Source organism: Mytilus californianus, unplaced genomic scaffold, assembly GCF_021869535.1.
Source record: "Mytilus californianus isolate M0D057914Y unplaced genomic scaffold, xbMytCali1.0.p SCAF_1, whole genome shotgun sequence".
Lineage (NCBI taxonomy): Eukaryota > Metazoa > Mollusca > Bivalvia > Mytilida > Mytilidae > Mytilus > Mytilus californianus.
In genome coordinates this window covers 24,232,740-24,249,948 of record NW_026262581.1, presented here as the reverse complement: position 1 = coordinate 24,249,948, position 17,209 = coordinate 24,232,740, and the positions used below count along the sequence as shown (strand labels likewise).

At 33.6% G+C, this 17,209-nt stretch overlaps 2 protein-coding genes across 2 annotated transcripts in view; one reads left to right on the top strand and one right to left on the bottom strand.

The window, feature by feature from the left end:
• LOC127717593 (uncharacterized) lies at positions 1 to 3,875 on the top strand. The gene is made up of 2 exons (XM_052223306.1): positions 1 to 2,458; positions 2,993 to 3,875. The coding sequence occupies exons 1-2, from the start codon at positions 82 to 84 to the stop codon at positions 3,865 to 3,867; spliced, it is 3,252 nt and encodes a 1,083-aa protein (XP_052079266.1). The 5' UTR covers positions 1 to 81; the 3' UTR covers positions 3,868 to 3,875.
• A 7,756-nt stretch (positions 3,876 to 11,631) lies between these two features.
• The window catches only part of LOC127717587 (slowpoke-binding protein-like), a 47,593-nt gene continuing 42,015 nt past the window's right edge, over positions 11,632 to 17,209 (bottom strand). The window contains exon 14 of the mRNA XM_052223294.1: positions 11,632 to 16,279. Coding sequence (XP_052079254.1) covers positions 15,976 to 16,279 — 304 coding nt within the window. The 3' untranslated portion in view covers positions 11,632 to 15,975. The remainder of the gene's footprint in view (positions 16,280 to 17,209) is intronic.

Here is a 17,209-nt window from a genome sequence, read left to right as displayed (position 1 = left end):
CAGTAACACAGATGAGTGTTTAAAGCATTCGTCAAGACAAAAAACTAGCAATGGGCTGATGATAAACTTTAAGCTCTCAGAATGTCCGGAGGTAAAGAGGCGGTTTTTAAAGATGTCAATATTGTAAAACCCAATTCTAAAGCTACACAAAACAGTCAGCAGACAGAAATTGAACAACCTACAGCTGGAAGTTCAAATGTTCAGCAGAGTCCTAAAGGCAGGAGTCCGGAACACATGATAGATCATTGGAAAAGTTTTCTTGCAGTTTCTTCAAAAGAACCTCCCAAGAAGCTACAGCAAAACGTTTCTCCTAAAACACAGACATCACAACTATCGGATATAACACAGTCTCTACACAATAAAGGCGAACAATATAGTTCAAGCAATGTAGGCGCAATAATATCAATACCAAACAATACTGTACAATTTCAAAAATCAGAAACAAGTCCGGTTAATATCGCTACATCTCGCGGAAACCGGATTATTACCGCAGATCAAAACCAATATGGTATTCCTGAATATCAAGTTCATACTGCTGGAAATTTTCAAGATCAGAATATAAATCTTCGGCAACAACCAATAACGTTTATCAACAGTTCGCCACAACCAGAGAGCAATGTTTCTTCCCCTGAACACAAATTAGTAATTGCTGAAAATATAGAACAATCATTAGTTCCCACAAAGTCAGTATCTCCGACAAAGACACCAAAAAATAATGTTAAATGGAATATGAATAAATTAGTACAAAACGATGATGATATGTCAACTGAAAAGAACAAAATACTAACGAATCTTCATAATGATGAAAGTAAACCACACCATGGTATACTGAAGTCAACTCAGCCAGCAAAGGTAGAAGACAATCGTTCCTATTTTCATGGAAGTCAGAGAGGTCAGCAAATTTCTGAACCAGGAAACCGGGTAAACCTTATGTTCAAACAACCAATACGGCAGCATGAAATATATAAATCTGTACATGAACAACAAAATGCGCAAACGATGAATTATCAAAGTCCATCACCACAGCCAGCTAATCCACAAAACGTCCATCAAATACAACCTCAATCACAATACCTTCATTCTGTTCATCAACCAGATCAGATTCACGGTCAACAGCCTAATAAGCGTGAAAATAACTATCCGAATCTACAAATTAACCACGAACAATATACACCACACAATCCTTATCAACAACTAAAATATCCACCGAACATGCCGAATCAACAGCAGCAGAACCTACATCAACAGCTTCAATATCCACCGTACACAACTGACCAACCGTTACAATACCTACCTAACTTGGCTAATCAACAACTACAATATCAAACGGAAACGGCTAACCAACAGCTTCAGTATTCACCAAACACTTCTTATCAACAACTACAATATTCATCAAACATGGCTAATCAACAGTTGTTCTATTCACCAAGCACGGCTAATCAACAACAACAATATACGCCACCGAATACGGCTAACCAACAGGCGCAGTATTCACATGACACTGCTAATCAACAACTACCATATTCATCGAACATGGCTAGTCAACAGCTACATTATTCACCAAACACGGGTAATCAAAACCTACAATATACATCATTGAACATGGCTAATCAACAGCTACAATATCCACCGAAAATAGTCGATCAACAGCTACAATATCCTCAAAACATGAGCAGTCAACTGTTTGGCTCTCGCGAACAATATCCACCAAACAAAGCTAATGAAGAACGTGTTCAAGTCTTGCAACCCAAACACGAGAGTTTCAACAAAAATAGAGATGACCAACAGGATTTTCGACAGTCAGGACAGAAACATGAAAGTTTTTACCCTGACCATCAGCTAACACAAGATAATTATTACCAGCAGGATGCAAAGATTGAAAGGGGACAACAAGGAAAAAATCGTATTGAAATTTATCATCCTAATTTAAATAACCAACCGACTGCTCGACAGATACAAAACCAACAGACTGAAGTTCAAACAAGTTCACTATCAAGTCAGAAACTTCAACACACGCCAACACAAAATGGAAGTATATATGCTTTACCGTTTACACAACCGATAAGGTGTACAGGTCAGGCTGCTACAGCAGATATTCAACATGCCGAACAAAGGTCGACGATACCAAATGCACAAGCGGCAGAATATCATAAGAAAGAGAATACACAGTCCCAAAAGAGAAAGTTACAACAAAAGCGTAATAAGAATGACAATACACAAAAGATAGAACTTGATTTTATTGCTTCGCCACCTGTACTATTTACTCCTGAATATCTTATGTTAAAAATACCCAAACAAGAGACATCGAATGCAAAAGCAGTGAGTAATGAGAAAAATAAAAAGCGAGACCAGTCTCCAGTCGATGGTGCAGAGAGTTTCAAGTCTGGGCCAGTGAAGAAGTTGAAGTTAGAGGAAGTTAGAATAAGTACTGCGAATATAGATCAGTATCCCGAAAGCGGTAAGTAATTATATTGAATATAACGGGAATATGCATATAGTACATGTAATGTGGCGTTTCCCATACCGTGGGGCTTTTAAAACGGTTTTTGGATTATCCATTACTCGTTTTTTACGTACCGGAATTATATAAATTGCATCTTGTTTTCCTTGGGTGCATGCACACATATAAAACACACACGTTGTGCCGAATTCTATTTTGTATATATACATCAAGCTACTATCGAGGACATAAAACAATCGAATATCATATGTTTTTTAAAGTAAAACATATAGAAATATAAAAAAAAAAAGGTTAAGAGACTAGTGTGTGACTAATTATCAAATTATTATCGAGTAAGTTTACTTGACCTTTATTTTTACTGTAACAGTTCCTCTTTATATGATTTTGGATTTAAAATGGTGGAGTATTTAATGAAAAGAAGTAGTATTGATATCATCAGAGACATATAATACAAGAGATTCGCAATTGTATTATATGTCTCTGATATATCATACAACATTAGTTCTTTTTTGTTTTAAATTCTAATTATAGAAGTGTCCAGACGAAGTGCTCAAATTTACAAAAGAGGATTTAAAAAGTATTTACTATCAAGATATGAAGAGGATAAGAGAATTTTAGTACATTCTAAAACTAAAATCCTGTGTGAGAAGTCCAGTCCTCCACCAAATAAAGAGTCTATCATTCATGCATCGTCAAATATACCATTAAAAAGGACACATGCATCATGTGACCTTGCACCGAAAGACCCGGAACCAGACGACAAAAAGCCTATTAAAAATGTGCAAATGTCTGTTGGAAACAAGGAAGATATTAATCTATTGTTAGACAAAAAAACAAACAGAGAGTCAGCAAAACAACAGAGTGAACAGTCCGTCGGTCAAGAACAGATTTTAGAAGACTTAGACAACATTACGACTTCCATACCTACAGAAAATGAAAGTGACGTTTCATTGGATCAAATCAGATTAGATCTTGCAATGTCATCGGACAGTTCAATGGCTTCAGATCATGAATCAAGTTCCAAAAATAATATTACTTCACGAGATAGTGATACATGTAGTGAAACAGCCGATTGCGCAAATTCGAGATATCTTGGACATGAAGATAATTCTTCTAATGCCCGTGATAAAAATAACCATACATCCTCAAAGCCTGTTACTGTCATATCGACATACTACAGCCAAATAACCAATCATCAGATTTTGCCATCATTTGACCAAGGTAGAAACGTTGGTTTTTTGATAGATTTCAAACCTCGGCGATTCGGTATCGTTGAACATGAAGACCATCAAGGACTAAATTTTAATGCAATTCCTGCTAAGGATACATTCAGCTACAGAATAATGCCACATGATCCACCATGGAACAATCTTTCTGCACTCCGCAAAACGGCCATTTTTTACTAGAAACATACTCAGACAGTACAATTATTTTCCTCAGATAAATTATGTATTTTGAATAAAGAATGTACAATAAATAAAAACTATTAGTGGCTGTACACGTCTCAGTGGCGAACTGATAAACGGTCGGAGACGATGTGGAAATCTTAAAGAGTCTAACCTGCATAAGGGTACCCTTTTATCCCAATTAGGAACTACATCAAGTTGTAATTGAAATGTGTTATAAAAACTGAATTCACATAGTTACATCAATGATAATTTTGACTTAATTTGAAAAAAAACCCAACATAATTGACAGGTATAATACGTTTTTCTGCAAGCCAAAACTCAATAACAAAAAAAAAAAAAAAACACCACACCAGCCACACACTTGACTATGTGAATTACGATTTTTGCTCTATTCTACATATCGGTCCTTTGATATTGTCCCTAAAAACTAAAAAAGTCTTACACTTAATCTTTATATTTTGCTTTGAGACCAGAATATTGTCGAAAAAATAATTATTTAAAACAAAACTTGCGTTTTAGATTAAGAAAGGGTCCGGGAAACGCTTAGAATGCACGAGTTTATTCCAGAGCTTCTCGCCGAAAAGTTTTGCCTCGCTCCACTCGGCAACTATATGTTTCCTCACCTCTAAAACAGGCTAGTTACGGCCCTGGAGAGTATTTCACGTTTAAAAAAAATGTTTACCATGAAAATGAGGTCAAGGACAATGGACATATGACAGACGGAAACTTTGTAACATAAGGTATCTGCATACAAAAGTATGAAGCATCCAGGTCTTCTAGCTTTTAGAATATAAAGCTTTATACAAATAGTTTAAGCCATCGCTGCCACCTCCGGATTGTAATCCCTTTGTCTCGCATTTTGCGACTTTCCTCGCATGCGAAACAAAAAAATCAAAAAGTATAATAAATCTACCAAAATAACACCCTTCAGATGCTCATATTATACTAGTCTGCCAGATATCAATATTCATAGTTTTGAGTTTTGCCTAACATATTTGCACTAATGCTTTAAACTTCTTGAATTTAGTGCAAAACTGCAAAAACTGCCAAATAGGGATAATCCTCAGTTAGAGGTCTTGTGATTAAAGTTAGAGTTATGAGCAACATCTTTACCCAAACAGATATTTTTGCAACAAATTATATTTTACATAGACATAAATGGGTGTAAAATATCTTTTTGGGTTACGGCTGTTTCACATTTCTATTTTGCCCAAGAATTGTGCATAAAATGAACAGTTGTCAAATATGTTAATTTCAACAAATTTATGACGCCATCAATATCTCATAAGTTAACCTTTTGCACTGAAGCGTCTATTATCCTGTTCATTTATCAATTGTGAATCAACCTAATTTTGAAAGTCCCGCATAATTTGATATATTTGTAACTTCAGTGGCCTTATAATGTCACGTGTCATACTTCATCCTTTACAACAATTAAAAAACATAAATAAAAACAAGAATGTGTCCATAGAACACGGATGCCCCACTCACACTATAATTTTTATGTTCAGTGGACCGTGAAATTGGGGTCAAAACTTTAATTTGGCATTATAATTAGAAAGATCATATCACAGGGAACATGTGTACTAAGTTTCAAGTTGATTGGACTTCAACTTAATCAAAAACAACCTCGACCAAAAACTTTAACCTGAAGCGGGACAGACGGACGGACGGACGAACGCAAAGACCTGAAAACATAATGCCCCTACTACTATCGTTGGAGGGGCATACAAAAAATCAAACAAATAAGTAAAAAAAAAAAAAAAATGTAAAAAATAGTGTTTAGAGGGAGTTCTTTTTACAAAGGTATGGAAAAAGACAAAGAAAAGATGTGACTTGCAAAAGCAGTCAAACCTGAACTTTGATCAAATAACCAGAACAATACTAGTAGTCTGAATCCCTCTCTTGGGTGTATTCTGCCAAAATACCAAAACATAGTCTTTAACAAATTGTACGAACATATGCGGCAAGTAATTACTGTCTAAAGAATTTTTTTCACCCGTTCTTAGATAGAAACAAAATGTTACTTCCAACAATGTTTCAAATTAAAAATTTACCTCTGCTGGTGGCCTTTTCTTTGATCTTGTCTAAGGTAACATCACTGGTTACATACCTTAACATGCAGAAACATCCAGGTTCGTTTAAATTGATTCAGAAGTTCATAAAAAAGAAAATACTTAATTTTTGGTCGCTAGAAGCCAAATTGCATCTTACATCAGGACCAAAGAAACAAAACTTGGAAAGTACCTTCTTCAGTATTATATTGTTTTGAACGCAAAGCAGAAGATATTTGCCCATAGAGTTTAACTATAATCTTTGACCTCTGTTAAAGGCCATATTTAATTTCAAATTGGTTGCCATCAAAGTAAAAACACTTATTAAGGACTTTTACAGGAACATAACTGGCAAATTTGGTTCAATTGGTCAGATATATTTATACACATGTATATATGTCTCTGAATTGGTTTAATAGTTCTTAAAAGATGATCTTTGAATATCAGACCAATTGCTCCCCCTTTTTGGCACCTTGAATCCATACTAGACTTTTCATCAAGTCCAAAATGATACCACTTGGTAAGTACCTTCTAATGGGCATGTGTAAATATTTGTTTATATTTCATATGTTCTTTTCAATAGCCATTTAAATTTTGACCTCAGCTGGCAGCCAGTTGAATTTCCGATTGGCATCAAAACGACAACACTTGTTCAGCAACTGCACAGGAACGTATCTGATTAATTTGGATTAAATTGATTCAGCTGTTCTTGAGAAACTTAAAGTCCAACCAATCAAAAGTTAGTGAACACCATGGGGACATGTTTGTTTATGAATCCAAACATGCTCATTTAAACAAGAACACGAGGCGGGGGTAAATAACCTCTCAGCTAGACAGATAAAACTTAAAACAATTCTATAGACCAAATATATTTCTTGAATTACCAGCAGAAACCTAGAAACTGACCCGGCAAAGCCACTAAACTTAATGTCCTTATAGCTTGACACTGATCATGAAAATTGTGCATTGAACCATAAAAATATAGATTAAGTCAGGCGACTCAGACAGACATCTGCACCTTACAACGAATCTGAAGACCATACATTGCTGACCTATTACTAAAAGCAGAAGTACATTGCTCATGTTAACAGACTTCTGCAAAGAGTAAATGAGAAACTGACCTAAGCATGAAAAAATTATATTGCTAACTGAACCATTTTTTTTTCTTTTCCATTTAAATATTATTCTGCCTTAAGATCGTTCCATGAGATAATTGTGTGGGCTAGCTACTTTATGTTGGTGAAACTCGACAAACTTTGCGTAAAAGGATGAATCAACACCGGTCTGATAATAAAGATCCGCAATTCAGGGTTCTTTGATTATAACCATTTTAATCAACCGGACCATGATCCTTCTTTATCTATGAAAGTACGCATCATCGAGAAAATTTATCACCACACAAATTGCCCTGTACTAAGTACTCGATCCTTTCCGAAAAGATAGAGAAAATTTCTGGATAAGGGAATTAGGTATTGCAATGCCATATTGGTTGCAATGATAATGTCAAAGGAGTAGGAAATTTGTCAAGTCCAGCCTGCAGTGATGTTAGTGTAATGAGTTTATTTGATACTACCTTACGACAACAACGTAACGTAGTCATTGGCAAAAACATTACCATCTGCCTAATGTAAAAAAAAGTCTTCCAAATCTAGATCGCCCTCTGGGAGCTTTAATGACCTTCTTTCACATCTTCATCATCCGTTAGGGTTACATTACATTAGAACTATTCCCTTTTCACTGCCTGTTAATTTTCTTAAATGTTTGAGAGATTATGCTCTTGACAAAGGATGCATTAATACATTTTCTCCAATATACAGACTTGTCAGTATAATTTGTGATGTAACTCTTTTCCGTCTTTTCAAACCAGTAAGATCGGAACCTTTACATGAGGAAAAGAGGAAATTCCTTCCTGTTCACTTTACCAATAGAGGAACTGATGCAATTAACATCTGCAACGTTCTACATCACAAGGAGGTACCATCTAAAATTCCTATTTATTTTCAAAATTAGTCTGTTCCTATTGTATCCTACAGTTACACCAAAACCATTGCACCCAAAGTATTTAACTATAAACAAGCATTGCAGGACCTTGATTTAGAACAATACCTAAAAAACCCTCTTACATGTGACTGTTCCCACTCGCCTTATAATTACAGCCCCTCTGGCCATGTTATTACTGGGGATCTTAATATAATTCAACATGAAAATCTCTGAAAGGTGATTTCTCATGGTCCTAAGTTTAGAGAACCCTAACACATCAATTGGAACCATGACTTCAAAATGATTATGGATTCCATTGAGGACTACGCCAGAGCATGGGCTAAACGAGAAGATTGAAGCTGAACTGTACACTTTGTCAGAATGGGTCAAAACAATCAGGTCTCTGATAAAACGTCGCATTCATAAGTTGAAACACTGTGTGAATGATCGACCAAAGTCCATTTTCAGAGACAAAGAGGCTGTGAAATGTTTATCATCTCTTCATGATAAGTATGTTGTTGTTCCTGAAGACAAAGCTTCAAATAATATTGTCTTTGTATGTAAATCGAATGTCTTGTAAAAGAATTAGGAATAAATGAGCACTCAGGTAATCCCACATACAAAGACATGTCATTTGACAAGGATGAGATTTTGGCGAATCATAAGTCCTTCACGGCTTCAATGAACATTACATTGAACAACAAATCAGAGGACTTACCTTGTTTGTATTGGATACCTAAGCTTCACAAAATTCCGTACAAACAACGGTACATTGCCTGCTCATCTGTATGTTCCACCAAAGAATTGTCCATTAGATTGACTAAAATATTGTGTGCAGTGAAAGAGGGTCTTCAGAAATACTGTGAAACTGTTTACTCGCGTAGTGGTATTAATCATATGTGGATTCTTAAAAATTCTTAAGAACTTCTGGATAATTTTAAATCTCTGTCTTTTTCTGAAATTAGTTCTATCAAAACTTTTGATTTTTCAACCCTGTATACCACCATTCCCCATGTGAAATTGAAAGAAATAATCCACATTGCCTTTCAACATAAAAATGGTAGCATATGCTATAAATTTATTACTTTGGGATACCACAGGCGCTTGGGTATATGATACAGAAATTTTTATTTTTAATTTTTTTTTTATTGATTAAAATATTCAATTTTCTATATTTATACTACATATCTATCACAACTGCGCATGTCTCACCTAGTTTCGAGTGATTTTACTAACTTTGAGACAAACCCCCATTTTACAATCCACACTAAGTTTCTTAGTGTGGAAAGTAAATTTGTCTCAAAGTTGGTAAACCCCCATTTTACTATCCACACTAAGTTTCTTAGTGTGGATAGTAAAATGGGGGTTTGTCTCAAAGTTGGTAAAATCACTCGAAACTAGGTGAGACATGCGCAGTTGTGATAGATATGTAGTATAAATATAGAAAATTGAATATTTTAATCAATAAAAAAAAAAATTAAACATAAAAATTTCTGTATCATATACCCAAGCGCCTGTGTGGGATACCATAAGGCATATTTTGTTAATAGCGAACAAAAGGGTAAAACATGCTACACAGAGGAACAAGTGATCAGTATGCTGGAGTTTCTTATCGACAACATTTTTGTTGAATTTGGAGGTAGACTTTTTCAACAAATTGTCGGCATTCCTATGGGAACGAACTGTGTGCCTCTCCTTGCCGACCTCTTCTTATTTTCATATGAATCGGATTTCCTTCAGACACTTGTCAAAAACAAGAAGATCAAAGAAGCCAGATTATTTAATTTCACTTTCAGATATATTGATGATGTTCTTTCCATTAACAATCCGAACTTTTCTGATTGGATTCCATTAATATATCACCCAGAACTAGAAATTAAAGAAACAACAGACACGGCTTCCTCCGCTTCATTTTTAGACTTATACCTCGATTTTTGACATACACAGTCATCTCAGTACCAGAATCTATGACAAACGAGACGATTTTAATTTTAAAATTATCAATTTCCCCCACCTTAGTAGCAATATATATACCAACTTCACCTGCATATGGGATATACATTTCCCAACTTATTCGGTATGCAAGAGCTTGCAGCTCCTACTCAGACTTTTTAAAACGTCACCAGTGTCTGAGCAAAAAGTTGATGAACCATGCAGGGGTATGTCAAAGAACATCTCGTCCTTTTTCTAAAAAAGTTCATCAGAAGGTACCAAGACCTTGTTGATAAATATTCCGTATCAACTTCAAAATAATAGATGATGGTCTTGAAGTAGATTCTGCGTACTGACCCTGTTTATCATCTTAATAACGTGTTATTAGTGTTCTTTTATTTGTCTTTATAAATATTACTTTTACTGTTTGGTCTGTTTTTGGTGATATACATTTGACGTGGCTCTGTACTTATGCATCCCGTCATTGTGTTGTTTGTATTATTTTTCATTTTTACTTGTGTGCTTTGTCTGTGTGACTTTTTATGTTTCTTTGATACATATGACATGTCTCTGTACTTTAAACATCCCACCATTGTGTTATTGTTCTATTATAATTTTTGCATACTTTGAACGACAAAATTATTTTATATCTCTACCGGTGTGAAGTTTACATTCTGACGTCAAACACACGATTCTACGCCAGAGTTAATGTTAAAATTACGATTCGGTCCCAGTGCTTAAAATCCCTCGATCCTTTATGGGTTGATTTGGCATACATAAATAAAATACAAAAATAAGTAAGCAATGAACAAGGTTGTTAAATGTGATATATGCTTTTTTGTGCTTCTTTGTTAAATATTTGTTGACTGCTGTACCCCTATTTTGACATTTTTACCTATTATGTCTGTTTGTTTTATTCACGCATCGTTGTCAATATAATGGAATTTGATGCGACTGTCATACAAGTGAGAGGTTTAGCGCTATAAAACCAGGTTCAATCCACCATTTTCTACATAAGAAAATGCCTGTAACAAGTCAGGAATATGACAGTTGTTGTCCATTTGTTTGATGTGTTTGTGCTTTTGATTTTGCCATTTGATTAGGGACTCTCTCAATTTTAGACCAGTTTGTGTACAAAAATTTCAAGAAGAAACACACCTATTCTTGGCCCCCATTCCTTTCCACATTAAAATTTTTCACTTTAAGCATTTATGGGGGGTGGGATCAATATTTCGTTATTTACACACCAGACCGTACTGGTTTACCGGAACTTTGGATACACCAAACCAAGTACTTCATATCTGAGAAACAGGCAATATATGCACTCAATTTTAGAATTCATTCATAAATTTTTGAATTATTCAAAATCATCAGTCAAAATGTGTTCTACAAGGATCACCAGTCCTTCACCTTTCATTTGATACCTAAACTGACCAAATATATTCTACATAGCTTGATATTTACACCTATGCATAGAAACTATTTTGTTTTAATATGTACTACTATCTAGTATGTTCTTTTTGACACATTTTAGCCCGATTTAGTAGTGATACATCTAACAAATTCTATCCGAAATTATTTTGCAAAGAATTCCACTCAAACCGGTGCTAAGGGCTGCCTTAAACTTGCAGTGAGTGTGAGAGTTTTTTTTGCTCCGTGTTGAAGGCCTCACTGTGACTTTGAGATGAAGAACAGCAATAAAAGCGCTATTCCTTAGCTTTTTGTGTTATTTTTGCTAAATGTTGCAGTTATAACTTAAAGCAAAACAAACACTTGGTTTATAAAACATAAGATCTAAAACTTCAATAAATTTATTAAATATAATTAATATATCTTTACATAATTTTAATAAAAATTCTTAAAACAAACATGTCATTTTTTAACAAAACAAAGAACAGAGAACGACAGTCGAACCATTCACAACTTTTCAGTAAAATATCACAGATTCTAATACTAAAGAAAATCCTAAGGCTGACCACTTTTCTTACAGGAGGTCTATTTTATAAGACCTATTATAAACTGCTAGCATAGAAATGAAAATTGCTCAGATGTCTATAAAAACTTTGATTCCCCCAAATTATTCCAGAACAATTTTAATTTCAAGCTATCAGTTCTTACAAAGGCTTTTAAAAAATGGGCCACTTTCAAGATAAATGGTTTTGCTGAGATCAGCATAATACAACCACAACATTTCAACATACTAGTATACAAAAATATACATATACAAGACAACTTGTGTACCCAGTATTGTGTTTGACCCAGTTATGTGCTTGGCACAGTAATAGGCTTGAGTATTTATCAGCAGTTTGTACATTATCCCTTTGATCCAACTGCCCAATATTTTTTTAGATCATGGATAGGACTTGAGACTTGAAACAACTAGATATCATTGAGATGGGAGCCATCTCTGTGGCTCCTCTGTGAATAATGTGTGGTAAAAAATTTGTATCTTTATCATTTGACATGGGGTTGTCAAATGAAACCAAAGTTTTTGACCTTGACCTTTGACCTAGGAAGTTGTACATAAATTATGACACACCGTCTGGTGTTGGTTTATATACATATGAAGCATAAACTTTGAAATCATTACGGTTCTCAAGATATAGAGCGGACACAATCTTTATCATAGGACATGGGGTTGTCAACTAAAACCAAAGTTTTTGACTTTGACCTTTGACCTAAGAAATTGTACATTATATTATGACACACCCTCTGGTGTTGGTTAATATGCATGTCAAGTATAAACTTTGAAATCATAACGGTTCTCTAGATATAGAGCGGACACGATTTGTTACAGACGGACGGACGGACGGACAGACTGATCACTTTAGGGCGTCTGCCATTCGGCTGGGCCCTAATTAAAAAATGACATCACGTAACACTGCAGCAACTTCACATGTTTGTGTCCTTTTCCGTCAATTTATGACTGAAATGGGCCCAACTTAATTCATACAACCGAACAACTATCACAACATTTTGTACACATAAAAATAAGTTTTCCTAACTATTTCATTTTGTTTCATATTCACAACCAAAAAACTTATTGTTAAGACAAATTGCTGATATAAAGAATAATGGCATTTTCTTATGTGATACTGACTTTATCAACTTGAATATCAGCTCGCTCTAACGGGCACGCTTGATATTCTTACTGATAAAGTCAGTATCAAAATCAAAAATGCTATTCTGTATATGCAATGTTAAAGTGTGCACCTGCATGATTATACACCTTACTATAGATATAATACAGCTGCAAAAGTTGCCATCAATTGAAATTGATGAACAAATAACTGGACTTTGCTGTAACAGGACAAATAATCACACAAACTGTATACTAATTTTGACTAAGAATTCTCATTGTATTTTTTCAAAATAAAATATACTATTAAATATTCTTGTGTTCTTGCAAAACATGCTTCATAATACCCTCCACCCGGAAAAAAGAAGATCTTGAAAGATGTTGCTATAACTGTTCCCTATAGCTATTTATAAAGAATATTTTCTTACGTAAAACTATTCTGTTTAAAAATAAGATTAGATCAAATAAAGGAAACTTCATTTCTAATTACTTATTCAAATAATTTAAAATTTATTTTTGCAACTTCGACAAATAATTTGAGATTTTGTTCTATCTCTGGGCAGAGGTCACACATAAAAGTTAAATGGGAAAAATTGTGTAATTTGGCATTTATTTCTACAGAAGAGAAAAACTATCTTAACTGAATATATGATATAATTTGGAATTTTAGTCACAAAAACTTTAGAGCCTAAACAAAGATTTTCAATTCAAAGGTTCCAGGGAGAGTGTATATCTCATTCAGTTCTTTCCTCAAAAATTTCATATTGATTTGGTAATAATTTTTTTCGATAAGGTAGATGATAACTAAAACAAACTACCAAGACTCTGCCCTTATTGGCTCTGTATTTATAAAAAAAAGATTAATATTGATTCATACTTTTTGTACAAAATGTTTTAATTCACTAAAATCTTGTAGCACTTTGTCCTTCTAAAGTACAATGGGAAATTTTGTATTAATATGAGTTTTTCTGTATATTTGAAGAGATGTCCTTCTCATTTGGAAAGAAATAAAAGGATATGGCCATCAGTATTAAGGATGTTCGCTCCTCTTGTTTTTGAATTTTTGCAAGATATTCGGAATCCTCTGGTTTTATCCATGTAGTGCCATTAAAAAATTTTGCCCACTAACCCCTACTTTTCTTTTCATAATCTGATTAAATATAGTTTAAAATGCCATCTTTGAAAATCTTATTAAATCCTTGTTATTTTTTCATACTTTTAGATAGAAAAAAGGTGCCAATGTTAAATGTATAAAAAATCTAGAGAGAATCATTTCCCGCCAAATTTTCAATGGCTTATATCTCGAAAAACAAGCACACGGACCCTTCATTTTTATCTGCTTTTTAAGTTCCTTTATTTATATACTTTCAATTTATAACAGTCTTTTAAAAAGCTTATTATTTTGAAATAGAGTAGCGAACATCCTTGAAAGGAGTAGATTCTGTTGTTTTTAAAAAAAATATGGATCACAAATTAGACTGACATGTTTATGACATATTAGGTTTTTTGTGAAAATAATCGCGGTTCTTCATCTTGTAGTTGCTTTATATCCATGCACAAAACAGTTCATCTCAAACAGGAGGAATGGTATAGACTAGAATCCACTTTAATAAGTGTTACTCTTTGATAATCATTGCTTCATATGACTTTGAAGGAACATATGTGGAAGTAATACAAAAATAAATTTAATTTAGTAAAAGGTAACACACAATCTGATCAAAATATGGATCCTGTGTCCAGGCTTTGCTTTAAAGGATCTGACAACACTTTGTTCTACTTTCTGTTCTGGTAATTATTATATCAGCCAATGAAATTCCAGCCTTCATATCTTTAAAAGTGTGTGTTCATCAGGACAAAACCAGAGGATCCTGAAAGCTCTCTTAAACAGGAGCAATGTCAAATTCTTATAAGTAAAGCAGGGATACAGGCCCTGTATTTCAATCGACTGGGTAACACAGTTTCTTTTTTCACCTAAAATTTGACAATTATTAAAAAAAAGTATAAAAAAATAGTTCCATCTTATACAGAATGATATATTCAACCTTTAAATTTTTTGCATTATATGAAAACTTTTCATCAATTCATTTTTCTACACAAAACTACATCAATTACATCAATTCAAACAAATCATAAACTTTAATAAACAAACTAAACAAAACATATATCATAATTACTGAAGCACCATACAAGCTTAAAATAAATAAATGGCACAATATTTGATATCACAATAAGTTCTTTTCCGACAAACAAAGGTACACAGACTTTTAGAACATTCTCCATTAAAATCATTAGAATGGTGATAGCTTGAAAACATAAACCCCCTTGTTTCCCCCCAAATCCCTTTTAAGGAAGTAAGGACTATAACTCCTAAAATAGTCTGTAATTATAATTTGCTAATTTTCAAAATTTTCTTTTGAGCATGTATTGTTATTCTTATTAACATAATTTTGTTGGGAGCAGGACAAAAGCCCCCTGTTAAAAGTGACAGTATTTTAGGAATTTCATGTACCGGTAGTAAATAAGTGTTTGTTTTAAGATTCATTTTTCTTTGTGTAGTTATTTTTTCATTTTATCTAATATTTTCATTCTTTTGTTACTTTCATTGCAAAGACAACATTATTTTTTTTTGTGTGGTACTATTATTAGTTAATTCAAAGCTAACTTGATACAACAATATTAACAATTTGTCTTTAATTGTAGATCATCAGGAAGAATACATTCATTTAATTACTTTTAAAAGCCATACAAACCCTATGAGGGCTTTTGTCCTAGATCCCCTTTTGTTACTGTAGCTATCCATTAATTTTACTCCATATTGTAAAATACCTGATATACAATAAAATTTATACATATTACACATGCAATACTAAAACAAGAGGATGACAAAGTTGTATGAGCCAAATTGTTTTTCCAAGTATCAATAAAGTAACTTATGCAAATAGTTTTCAACAATTTTGAGAGTACCTTTAGGAATATTCCTTTTAAGTATTTTGAATCATTATAAAATTTGATTAACCTAACATGTATAAAATGTCTAACAGATATGAGAATGGCACAGTTTTAAACTTTTGGAGCACTTCTATCATTAGTTGTGGTCTTCTTCAATTTCCTTCCGTGTCTGATATCTCCTAAAAGTGCACTTCTTTCTTTGGTAGCTGCTGGAGCATTCACTGCTGGTGGTGGTGGTGGACCTTTAGCAGGTGGTGGAGGTGGAGGTGGAGCTAATGGAGGGGGTGGAGCTTTGGATGGAGGCGGAGCTTTTGTGAGCTGAGCTGAAGACTTGGATAAAGATTTTGAAGATGAGTGCATTTTAGCATCTTTGGTACTTTTTTCTATGGATGTCGTTTTTCTTAAGGAGGACTTTCTGAAATTATAAATTAAATGCATCATATGAAAACAAATATGAAAATTTGCAGAAGTTCAGCTTTTCTGTAAAAATCAGTATGCTCTCTTCACTGGAGAAAATGAAGAACCTCATAAAGTTAGCTGCTTATTCTGGAAGTATGACCCTTCATGACCGAAACTACTGATTTCAAATTTAACACCGTGAAGATATACCTTAAGTGATACTTAATTTGTCTTTGAAAGGTTTCAGCATATAATCTTCAATTTAACTTAATTTTTTTTGTTTTTCTTTTAGTCTGTTATGTGCTGATTTGCAGTCTCATATAACCCACATCTCTTTCTCTGCATAATCATAGCTGCAAAATTATGTATACATCTTAAAGCTTTTAACTTTCAGCTCAGATCTTTCCTGTTAAAAACAAGTCTAAAAGAATAGCCTTCAACGTATTCAAATGCAGAAACTTTTGCATATTTAGTTTTGACTGACACTCAATAGTTCTAAATTGCACTCAAACCTCTTAATTTTATCCTCATTTAAAAAGGTTTTTAAGGATGTTCGCTACTCTGTTTCAAAATAACAAGCTTTTAAAAAGACTGTTATAAATTGAAAGTATATAAATAAAGGAACTAAAAAAGCAGAAAAAAATTAAGGGTCTGTGTGCTTGTTTTCGAGATATAATCCATTTAAAATTTAGCAGGCAGTGATTCTCTCTAAATTGTTCATACATTCAACATTTTTTTCTTTCAAAAACTGTGATTTTCAAATATGAAAAGAAAAGTAGGGGTTAGCGAGCAAAATATTTTAATAATGGCACTACAAGGATAAAACCAGAGGATTCTGAATAACTGGCAAAAATTAAAAAAACAAGAGGAGTTAACATCCTTAAACTAAATGTTATGGTTATTTGTCCTCAATGTTAATGTTGCAATGCAAAGTATACAACAAGAG